The sequence below is a fragment of the Scyliorhinus canicula genome, chromosome 16, assembly GCF_902713615.1.
Source record: "Scyliorhinus canicula chromosome 16, sScyCan1.1, whole genome shotgun sequence".
Taxonomy (NCBI): Eukaryota; Metazoa; Chordata; class Chondrichthyes; order Carcharhiniformes; family Scyliorhinidae; genus Scyliorhinus; species Scyliorhinus canicula.
In genome coordinates, this window is record NC_052161.1 from 129492802 (window position 1) to 129505224 (window position 12423).

Here is a 12423-nt window from a genome sequence, read left to right on the forward strand (position 1 = left end):
GCATGCTTCACATCAACTTTTATTTGCTAGGGATTTACACTGGGAGATAGCCAAAACTCTCATGGGACAGAAGCAGAATTTAAAAAACAATACTGGAAACATTTCCATATGGAGTGAGATCCCAGTTAAAATCGGCCGTGACTAGATTAATTTGCTTGCAATGTAAGAAAGGAATGACATATGGTTTTGGACCATTTCTGAATCAGTGGTGCTAAAGATTGGATACATTCACGTTTATTGACACTTGGGATGGGATTTTCCTCCATGCTTTGCAGAGACATTGGCGACGCAAGCTTCTAGGAGGTGACCTCCTAATTGTCGCCTCTGCAGTCAGAGTCCTATTAAGGACAGCAGGCATGCCTGGTGCTGCCCAAGCAGAGGGCTGGAGGCTTTGGAGCCTCGACAGCACACCAGGAGAGATGAGTGCTGCTGACGGAAGGTGCAAGAGGCCAAGACAATGTTTTAACTTGGAAACACTCTTGCCGGCCAACACATAAGAGCTACACTAAAGACTCCAGAAGCTGGTAGAGACATCAGAAAAGAGGAAAAGCTTCTTTGGAGGACTGGACTCAGCCAATCACCCACACAGTCCTGTCATTGGGCCATGGGACCTCCAACTCCGATAATCCAGGCCTGCCACAAGGAAGCTGCCTCCAATAAGATGGCAGTCTCTGCATGCCTGGGGGGGGGGCTCCACACGTGGAAAAGTTCTGGTGATGATGCAAAATCATCCCTAATTGAAGCCTTCACCTTCCTAATTGGCAGCCCACCTCGATGGAGTGGTCAGCCGATCCTGTTACCAGCCTGACCTTGGGAATGTTTCCCAGTAGTGGGGATACATCGGGGTGCCATACCAGAATGCTCCCCTCTATTTTCCTGACACACCTGCCTACAATCTCAGCACCTGCCGTCGGTGTAGAAAATGCCTTTAATCTAACCCAGGTGCCATTTTTAATGAATGACACAGTCATCCTTCATCACAGTCCGTCAAGTAATTGTTGGCAGTGATATGCACGTCCCTTCTCCTTGTTGCTCCCTGACACTTCACTGCTGAAAGCCCTTGTCTCGGCCAAAGACTTCTCTTATAATTTTAGAGGGCGTTGCTCCTTTATGGTTCTTCCATGGGTCTTCTCGCCACCCACGTTCTCCACCTTTCACTGGTAAATTCCCTCTTGACCATGTCGACGTTCTGAGCCCCAACACAAAATAAGGGATCTTAGCTGGTGCAAGGAGAAGTTGGGCGTCACCAGAACTCTGTCATAAAGGGGGAAATCGCTATTCTAAAATACTTTCAAATGGGTAATCTAACTGCAGTGACCAGGGGTCTTGATGAATGGAACTTCAGTAAAATGCTCCACATTAACATAAGCACAGACATTACAAAGTGTCTTGCATTCAAACTCAGTAGAAGCAAAGTGAACAGCTTTAACTGCTTTATATAGCGGGTAATGAATATTTGCAAGAGGGATTGGGCTGGAGAATAGTGGTGACACATTCAAGACAGAACTGTTTTCATGTTTGACATAGAAAGTGATTCAGAGTTGTGAAAATAACATGTAGGATTTTCTGAACTTTGGGAGTGAAGTTGACTGCAATAGTCCATGCCATTTGTAAAATATTAATTATTTTTGCATAAATCGTCCAACGTTATTTCTATATTTTACCCTCGAGAGTCTTTGGTTTTTTATTAAAAGTTCTTTGCGGGAGAGATCGAGCTGAGAATCCTGGAACACTCTTTGTTTTCTTTGGCAACACTAAGTTGAAATGATCAGGGTTGAGTCAAAGTGAAATCCAAGCCAGGTGAAAGGTTAGGTTTTGTGCCACCTGGAGATGGCTGGGATGGTGATTGACAGGATAACTCTGAAATGAACCTCTTGATTCTGCGTGGCTTGATTCTTTCTCCCTTTTCAGCTCTGGACGACCCAGTAGAGGCGCTGAATGGCCGGCCTGGTTTTGGAAGGCACTATCCCGAGGTGACATTCTACCATGGCGAGGAACTAACCCAATTGTTTGATGACGAGAATGAAGAAGGCGGGGAAGAGGAAGCACGAGGGGAATTTACCCTGTCGCAAAGTTTTGGTGAGACTCGTCAGTGCAATTAATTCTTTGTAACCTTCTCAGTTCTACATGGCTTGGAGGTTCCAATGTTTTTTACCGTGATGGTAATTTGTGAATGAACCACTTCAAGACCATTAAGAACTGTGGGTTGACAAGTCCCTGAGTCCTGATGGACATCATCTTAAGGTCTTAAAAGAAGTGGCGAATGATATCGTTGATGCATTGGTTTTAATTTCCCCCAAATTCCCGAGATTTGGGGAAGTTTCCATTAGATGGGAAAATAGTGAATGCACCTCTTTATTCAAAAAGCAAGGGAGACAGTAAGCAGGAAACTTAGCTTAACATCTGTCATGAGGAAAATGTTAAAAGTTATTATGAAAGATGTTATAACAGGGCACAGTAATTAGACAAAATCAACATGATTTTCTGAGAGTGAAATCATGTTGAACCAATTTATTGGAGTTCTTTGAAGAAGTAGCATGTGCTGTGGATAATGGGGAAATAGTGGATGTACTATACTTAGATTTTCAGAAGGCAAGGTACCACATTAAAGTTATAGCAGAAAATAAAAGCTCCTGGTGTGGTAGGTAACATATTGGCATGGACAGAAAATTGGCTAGCTAACAGGGAACAGAGAGCAGGCATAAATAGCTCATTTCTAGTGGGCAAGTTGCAACAAGTGGTCTGCCGCAGGGACCAGTGCTGGGACCTCCACCTTTTACAATTTATATGAATGACTGGGATGAAGGGACTGAAGGAATAGTTGCTAAATTTGCTGATCATACAAAGATAGTTAGGAAAGTAAGTTGTAAAGAGGACATAAGGAGACTACAAGGGATACAGATAGATGAAGTGAATGGGCTAAAATCTGGCAAATGTGGTATGGTGTGTGTTTTACTGAACAACAATAGAAATTTGGCGATTCATATTTCACAATGTGGAAAAGTTAAACGCAGATGCACATGGGGATATGGGTTTGAGGTGTTTGATTATCTTTTTAATAAACATTTTATTGAGGTATTTATGGTTTTAGAACAACAACAAAATAAACAATGTACATGGATTTATAAACATAGTGCAAAAGCCGTCATCCTCCCTTACAGGTCCCACCTTTACTAACCCCCTACTCTAAACTAAGCTAACCCCCAGTTCCCCCCCCCCCCCCCCCCCCCCCCCCCCCTCTGCTGACGGTTAATTTTCTGCAAATAAGTCGACGAACGGCTGCCACCTCCGGGCGAACCCTAACAGTGACCCTCTCAAGGTGAACTTGATTTTCTCCATTCAGAGAAAGCTAGCCATGTCCGATAGCCAGGTCTCCGACTTCGGGGGCTTTGAGTCCCTCCAAGCTAATAGAATCCGTCTCCGGGCGACCAGGGAAGCAAAGGCCAGAACATCTGCCTCTTTGTCCTCTTGGATTCCTGGATCTATCAACACTCTGAAAATCGCCACCTCTAGACTCAGTGCCACCCTTGTTTTTAACACCATGGGCATGACATCCGTAAACCCCTGCCAGAATCCCCTCAACTTTGGGCATGTTTGGGCAGGCCCTCCCGCACACCTTGCGCACCTATCTTCTACCCCAAAGAACGTGCTCATCTAGGCCACTGTCATGTGAGCCCAGTGATGGACCTTGATTTGTATCAGGCTGAGCCTGGCACATGTTGTGGACGCGTTGACTCTACTCAACGCATCCGCCCAGAGACCATCCTCTATCTCTCCTCCCAACTCCTCTTCCCACTTGCGCTTCGGCTCCTCAGTCTGCATCTCCTCTGACCCCATGAGTTCCTTGTAAATGTCAGAGACCCTCCCTTCTCCCACCCACACTCTAGAAACTACCCTGTCCTGTATCCCCCTTGATGGTAGGAGCGGGGAGGTTGAAACCTACCTGTGTAAGAGGTCCCATATCTGCAGGTACATAAATTTGTTTCCCCTCGCCGATCCAAATTTCTTCTCCAGCTCCCTCAGGCTATGAAAGCTGACCTCTATAAACATAACCTCCAACCTCTCAGTCCCTGCTCTCTGCCATCTCCGAAACCCTCCATCCATCCTTCCCGGGGCAAACCGGTGATTATTACAGATTGGATACCACACCGATGCTCCCTCTGCTCCCACATGCCTCCTCCATTGCCCCCAGACCCTCAGAGCCGCCACCACCATGGGGCTGGTGGAGTAACATGCCGGCGGGAACGGCAGAGGCGCAGTTACCAACACCCCCAAACTGGTGCCCTTGCATGAAGCCGCCTCCACACGCTCCCATACCGACCCTCCCCCCACCACTCATTTCCTGATCATGGATATGTTCACTGTCCAATAGTAATTACTGAAGTTCGGCAGCGCCAGCCCGCCCTCCCCCGGCTCCACTCATGATTTAGGAGGGGTAACATGGAGTCATTTTGGAGAGAACAATACTTTGGATATAGCAGGTTACCATAGTATTCTGGTGGAATTCTGTATTGGGCCTGGAGGATACTGCAATGATATAATATCCCACTGAAATTCTGTATTGGATCTGTTTGTATAACTATATGGATATTGTTTGCAGTGTGCTGGGATGGTACCTTTGGACATGACTGCAGCTTGATCTGTGAGGACTGTAAGAATGGTGGCCTTTGCAATGAGGCTCGAGATGGATGTATTTGCCCAGAAGGCTGGACTGGGATCTTGTGTAACCAGAGTAAGTAAATTTTAAACTCGGAACATTTGTATTAAAGTATGTTTTTGAACCATGCGTGGACCTTGTCAGTTCATAAACATGGGAGCTACAAATGAACCTTTTGTGTGGCACTATCAGAAAAAGATCCTTGGGAAAGATTCAGGTCAAAGCCTTCTCAGCAGGGCTTGGGAGTCGGAGCGTGCAATGATGCATGACTGTCATATGCAATAAGAATTATTCGTCACAAGTAGGCTTACATTAACACTGCAGTGAAGTTACTGTGAAAAACCGCTAGTCGCCACATTCCGGTGCCTATTCAAGTACACAGAGGGAGAATTCAGAATGTCCAATTCACCGAACAGCATGGGCGAAATTCTCCGCCCCCCACGACGGGTGGGAGAATAGCGGGAGGGCCTTCCCGACATTTTTGCCGCCCTCCCGCTATTCTCCCCCCCCCCCCCCCCCCCCCGCCGAAGTCCCGTCCCGAATCGCTGCCGCCGTTTTTTTACGGCCGGCAGCGATTCTCAGCTGTTAGATGGGCCGAAGTCCCAGCCCTTTCTGCCGTTTTTACGAACGGCAAACACACCTGGTCTTGCCGTTCGTAAAAACGGCGTGACTAACTCGCTATTAATAACCATGGCACCGATTGGTACGGCCATACCACGGCCGTGCCAAGGGTGCCATGGGCCCGCGATCGGTGGGCACCGATCGCGGGCAGCGGGCCCGATGCCCGCGCACTACTTGTCCTTCCGCCACCCCGCAGTATCCATTCGCGGGGCGGCTGAGGGGCAACCCGGCCCGCGCATGCGCGGGTTTCGCGCAAAAACGCGATGACGTCACCCGCGCATGCGCGGGTTGGAGTCTTCCAAACTGCGCATGCGCGGCTGACGTCATATGACGCGTCAGCCGGCGCTAACTCTGGCAAGCGGGCTTAACGATTTTCGTTAAGCCCGTCTTGCCGGAGCCTACGGCGTCGGGCTGCTAGCCCCGACCGGGGACCAGAATCGGTCCCCGGTCGGGAAGGGGCGCGCTGCCGTAAAACCCGCCCGGGTTTTACGCCAGCTTTACGATTTCTCCCGTTTTGGGAGAATCGCGCCCCATATCTTTCGGGACTTGTGGGAGAAAACCGGAGCGCCCGGAGGAAATCCACGCAGACACGGGGGGAACGTGCAGACTCCACACAGACAGTGAGCCAAGCCAGGAATTGAACCTGGGACCCTGGCGCTGTGAAGCAACAGTGCTAACCACTGTGCTACCGTGCTGCCCAAGGTATGTGAGGTCACGATTGGAATTTCTCACATTGTGGAGGAAAGGTGCTTTTCCATAGGGAGAACCTAAGGTTAAGCCAATCGCAGCCATCGGAATCTTGAATCTTTAGGTGGTCAGTTTGGAAGTAGCGACAGAGACCTGGAAAAGGCAAGGTTGAACCATAGAATAAAATGGAAATAAATGCCAAACCTGTCTTTACGTGACATCCACAAGTGCAGTTTCCAGCAAATATCACTGGATTGCAATAGGTGTGGAATTCCTGACTGATTTCCGCTCTCCCCCCCCCCCCCCCCCCCCCCCCACCACTTTCAAGGCCCTCACACCAATTCGCGTATCCGTAATGCCGCCCTGAATGAGCTTAGTTAACTCTTTCCAAATACTAAGATTGGACATTGGACCATCCAGATCGGCGAGGCTCATAACTCTCACAGGACCATCAGGGGACTTCATTCTTTTATTATATTTTTAAAAAATGAAATGCCTGCATTACTTTAAAGAAGTTAAATTGAGCAGCAGGCTGTTTAAGTAGTCAAGGGGAGGAATGCTGTTTACAAGAGACTCAGCAAGCAATCACTTTGGAGCGAAGATGTTGGAAATGAGGGATAATTCATTCCACCACAGACTCACCACAGACACACTCCCTGCAGCTAGAATTCCACAACTAATTTACTGTACAGTAGATACTATTTTTGTGAGAGAATAAACATATCATCCGCAGCCATTGGGATATGTGAGTCACTTGCGGACACTGGAAATACCAGCCTGTTACTCTTCAGAGGAATGTAGGAATTGCTACACATAGAAGACCGAGGTCCTCCTTCTCTGGGTATGAGTTGAATCTGGATAAGAGCGAATACTTCCCGGTTAACCCCCTGGGAGGAGAGCCCATCTGGGGATTGTGGTGAACCACTGTGCACTTGTATTAGATGATGTACGGTAGGACCTGCACTACAGGTTCGCCGGTAGCCCCTGCCGGCTAGCTCCGCCCACAAGGAGCCGTATAAATATGCGTGACCTCCTCCTGATCAGCCATTTCGCCAGCTGCAGTAGGAGGCCACGCATCTGACTGTAATAAAGCCTCTGTTGTACCAATCTGAGTCTTTCGTGCAATTGATCGTGCATCAGGGATGTTACCTTTTTGCCTGGACAGATGCAGCTTTTGTTATCTTGGTATCCGGGTGGCCCACAATTGGGTTCTACCTAAAATGGCAGCCATCCCTTTCCTGTTTTAAAGAATTAGTCAGTTGTGAAGGGGTTTAGTTTAATGTTGGAGGATTTAAATTAATTTTGGTTCTTCATGCGTTGTAACTTGAATTAATTATTTTATATTATTTTGAATGAATTATAATGAAAAAATGTCAATAAAAATATTTTTTTAAAAGACCGAGGTACATCTAGTTCACCTTCTACCATCCTGCTAGTCCATGGTCTGATGATGATGGAGTTGTCAATTAATTGAGCAAACGATTTCTATTAAATAGCCAGGGATTGCCAAACTTTCTGAACCTTAGAGCTGCATATGATTATTTTCAGACATTTGGGAGCTGTAAGGACTTTGACAACCTGTACAGACACATTTTAATTACTATTGCGCGCACTCATGTGTTCTCATCTCCCAACTCAGCCCCCACTCACTTAGAGAAGCGGCTATCAGGACCCAAGTCCCAGTTCCCGATTCTCAGGTTCCCTCTGTATCACCAAATTACAGACATTGGGCTGGACCAGTCAGGTTAGAGTTGGACTGGTGGATGTGGCGGCCCCGCCAATTCTCCAGAATGATCCAGATTAATTTCCCCTCTTTAACTACCGCCCCACTTTAACTGGAAGATGAGTTTGTAAAATGCTTGTGTGACGGTTTCTTGGAGCAATATGTGGTGGAACTGACCAGCAATAAAGCTATCTTAGGTCTAGAACTATGTCATGAACTAGGGTTAGTTAGTAATGTCGTTTGAAAGTGACGTACTCGAATCACAAACAGGAAAATTAAACTTAAACAAAGGTAATTACGGAATTGAGTAAGATTAATTGTGGAATTAGACTAAAGGTTCATGGACAATAAATGAGCTACGGTAATATTTTAGCATTGGTTAATGGATAGAAAATGGAGAGTGGACATAAACAGGGCTTTTTCAAGTTGGCAGCCAGTGAATAGTAGAGTGCTGCAAGGATCAGATCTGGGGCCTCAACTATTTACAATCTATATTAATGCCTTAAATGAAGAGACAGAGAATAATGTATCTACGTTTGCTGATGATACCAAGCGAGGTGGAAAGGTGAGTTGTGCGGGGGATACAGAAAGACCTCAAAGAGATATAGATAGGTTAAGCAGGTGGGCAACAGGATGGCAGATAGAATATAATGTAGGGAAATGTAAAATTATTTACTGACTTCATAAGGATAGAGGAGCTCAATATTTTCTAAAATGTGTGAAAGTTTTAAGTGTCGATATTCAAAGTGACTTGTGTGCTCGTACACGGAATACTGAAACTTAGCATGCAGGTGCAGAAAGCAATTAGAATGCTAAATGGCATTTTGGCCTTTATTGCAACGGTTTTGGAGTACAGGAATAAAGACGGCTTGCTATAGTTGTACAGGGTTTTAGTGAGAACACATTGAGAGTGCTGTGAGGCCTAAAGTGCTGTTCAGGCCTTCCAGCCTGAACATCAAATTCAACAACTTCAGATGATCAGCCCCACCTCGACCCATTTGTTTTCATTTCATTTTAATTGTCTTTTACCATTTCTTTCTTTCCTAATATACATTGACTCCCCCCCCGGATCTTATCCACCTTTCCTGCACCTTTCTCCCCTTTGCTTCCCCCCCCCCCCTCCACCCCTCTCCCCCTCCCCTCTCCCCCTCCCCTCCACCCCTCTCCCCCTCCCCTCCAGCCCTCTCCCCCTCCCCTCCACCCCTCTCCCCCTCCCCCTCCCCTCCACCCCTCTCCCCCTCCCCCTCCCCTCCACCCCTCTCCCCCTCCCCCTCCCCTCCACCCCTCTCCCCCTCCCCCTCCCCCTCCCCCTCCCCCTCCCCCTCCCCCTCCCCCCTCCCCCCTCCCCCCTCCCCCCTCCCCCCTCCCCCCTCCCCCTCCCCCCTCCCCTCCCCCTCCCCCTCCCCCTCCCCCTCCCCCTCCCCCTCCCCCCTCCTCCCCCCTCCCCCCTCCCCCTCCCCCCTCCCCCCCTCCCCCCCCCCTCCCCCTCCCCCCTCCCCCCCCTCCCCCCTCCCCCTCCCCCCTCCCCCTCCCCCCTCCCCCTCCCCCCTCCCCCCCCTCCCCCTCCCCCCTCCCCCTCCCCCCTCCCCCTCCCCCCCTCCCCCCTCCCCCCTCCACCACACCTACAGTTCATCCTCTATCTTAGTTTCCCTGCTGTTTGACCTTTCACATCTTTTGTTCTCTCTGGGGACTGCCATTGACACTCTTTCCCCTTGGTATCTGTGGCCATTGGCACCCGGTTTCCCTGGGTTTCTGTGGCTATGACTCATCTTTCATTCTCACTCCACAGTATAAATATTTCCCACTTTCTCTGCTAGCTTTGACAAAGAGTCATCGGACTCGAAACGTTAGCTCCCTTTTCTCTCCCTACAAATGCTGCCAGACCTGCTGAGATTTCCCAGCATTTTCTCTTTTGTTTCAGATTCCAGCATCCGCAGTACCGGTAATTTGCTTTTATCTAGAGTGCTGTGTGCAATTTCGGTCTCCACATTTAAGAAAGGATATATTTTCATTGGAGGTGGTAGAGCGAAGGTTCACGCAGTTGTCCCTGGGATGAGAAGATTTTCCTATGATAGGCTGAGTAAAGATCTCCGGATCTGAGTGAAATCTACAAAATTCAGAAGGGGGTTGATAGGGCGGACGCTGAGAAATTGTTTCCACTGGCCAGGGAATCTAACCACTGGGACACAATCGCAAGATAAGGGGCAGATCATTTAGAACTGAGATGAGGAGAAATTACTTCACTCAAAAAATGTGGAATCTTTTGAATTCCCTACCCCAGGGGGTTGTGGATACTCCATCCTGCAGAGGATTTAAGGCTGGGATAGACAGACTTTTGGTCTCTCGAATTCAGGAATGTGGGTATCAGGCAATAGAATGAAGTTAAAGTCCAAGATCAACCATGATCATATTGAGTAGTGGAGCAGGCTTGATTGGCAATATTGTCTTTTCCTGATCCGAGGCTTGATTGGCAATATGTTCTACTCCTGGTCCTGGGCTTGATTGGCGATATGGTCTACTCCTAATCCTAGGCTTGATTGGCAATATGGTCTACTCCTAATCCTAGACTTGATTGGCAATATGGTCTACTCCTGATCCTAGGCTTGATTGGCAATATGGTCTACTCCTATTCCTTGGCATGATTGGCAATATGATCTACTCTTGATTGTAGGCTTGATTGGCATTATGGTCTACTCTTGATCCTAGGCTTGATAGGCGATATGGTCTACTCCTGATCCTAGGCTTGATTGACAATATGGTCTACTCCTGATCCTAGGCTTGATTGGTAATATGGTCTCATCCTGATCCTAGGCTTGATCAGCAATGTTGTCTATTCTTGATCGTAGGCTTGATTGGTAATATGGTCTACTCCTGATCCTAGGCTTGATTGGTAATTTGGTCGATTCCTGATCCTAGGCTTGATTGGCAATATGGTATCTCCTGATCCTAGGCTTGATTTACAATATGGTCTACTCCTGATCCTAGGCTTGATTGGCAATATGTTCGACTCCTGATCCTAGGCTTGATTGGCAATATGGTCTACTCCTGATCCTAGGCTTGATTGGCAATATGGTCTACTCCTGATCCTAGGCTTGATTGGCAATATGGTCTACTCCTAATCCTAGGCTTGATTGGCAATATGGTCTACTCCTGATCCTAGGCTTGATTGGCAATATGGTCTATTCCTGATCCTAGGCATGATTGGTAATATGGTCTATTCCTGATCCTAGGCTTGATTGCCAATATGGTCTACTCCTGATCCTAGGCATGATTGGTAATATGGTCTATTCCTGATCCTAGGCTTGATTGGCAATATGGTCTACTCCTGATCCTAGGCTTGATTGGCAATATGGTCTACTCCTGATCCTATTTCTTGTGTTCTTGTGCATCCTGTCTCTGCCTCTAAAGGACCCTCATTTACTTTTGCTAATCTCTTCCTAGTTACACACCTGTAGCCGCTTTTACATCTGTTCTTATGACTCTCCAGTTTATTCTCGCATTTGTTTTCCCCCCAGTCTTTATCAATTTCTTGATCATTGTTTGCTGAATTCTAACATCCTCTCAATCCACAGGCTTCTTCAAAATATTAGATGCCTTTTCTAATAGAGGGTGGGATTTACCGGCCGGCCCCACCAGCAGGATACTGCTGGCGGCGTCCCTCTGCTGTGGGCTTCCCAATGGCGGAGGATGTGAACAACAGGAAACCCCGTTGATAGAAAATCCCACCCACTATCCTTAATTTCTTTTATTAGCCATGGTAGGATCACTTTTCACATGGAGATTTTATTCTTTTGGGATGTACGTTTGTTGCAAATTCTGAATTAACCCTTTAAATATTTCTCATTGCTTTTTTATCATTCTATCCTTTAATCTAGTTTTCCTATTTATTTTAACCAACTTACACCCTAGATCTGTGTAGTTTGCTTCGTTCTGATTTAAAACATTAGTCTTGGACTTAAATAAATCACTTTTAAACACAATATAAATTCTATAATATTATGATCACTATTCTCTAGAGACTCATTTACTTCAAGGTCATTCATGAAGCCTTTCTCATTGCACAATAATAAATCTAAAATAGACTTTTCTAGTTGGTTCCTTGACATACTTATCTGGAAAAGTATTAAAATCCCAGACCAGACCCAAGTAGTGGCTAGGGTATTGGACAGAAACCCTAATATTTTGTTTTAATTTGTAAGGCTGTAAGTAAAGCATACCTCGCTCCAAGAGTGATTTCACACAAAATAGGGACATGGTGTATTAGAACAAACATTATTATTAGCACAGTATTTAAAAATCTTTAACACCACACAAAAATAGCTTATAATTACCCCTTAAACAATGCTAATCAATAGAGTGACACAATAACCCTTAACTGCTATCTTTATTCCCATTCAAACAACAAAACCATCTCAGATCCCAATTCACTTTTAAATACAGTTAGCACTCAGGAATACGTGCTTAATAGAGATGCTTTGAAAAGTCCATTTTAAGAAAGAGAGAACTTTTGAGTCTGCTTGAAAGAAAAAGTCCTGACACTCTGTCAGAATAATGCAGAACCTTTATCAGCATTTCTTCAGAAACCTTCTCTCCTCACCTTCCAGTCAAACACCAAAACTTTGAAAACCTCCACCTGACTGCTGAACCCCTGGTTCGTCCCATTAACTACATCATCTCACTAAACTGAACACAGTGCCTCGAATTAACTACTCCACGGGGAAGCCTCTTAATCTAA

At 46.6% G+C, this 12423-nt stretch overlaps 1 protein-coding gene across 4 annotated transcripts in view; it reads left to right on the forward strand.

Moving 5' to 3' along the window:
• LOC119979502 (multiple epidermal growth factor-like domains protein 6) overlaps positions 1 to 12423 on the forward strand; it is a 451484-nt gene that overhangs the window by 359995 nt on the left and 79066 nt on the right. For all 4 annotated transcript variants that reach the window (XM_038821813.1, XM_038821816.1, XM_038821815.1 and 1 more), the window contains 2 exons: positions 1912 to 2079; positions 4601 to 4732. In XM_038821813.1, coding sequence (XP_038677741.1) covers positions 1912 to 2079; positions 4601 to 4732 — 300 coding nt within the window. The remainder of the gene's footprint in view (positions 1 to 1911; positions 2080 to 4600; positions 4733 to 12423) is intronic.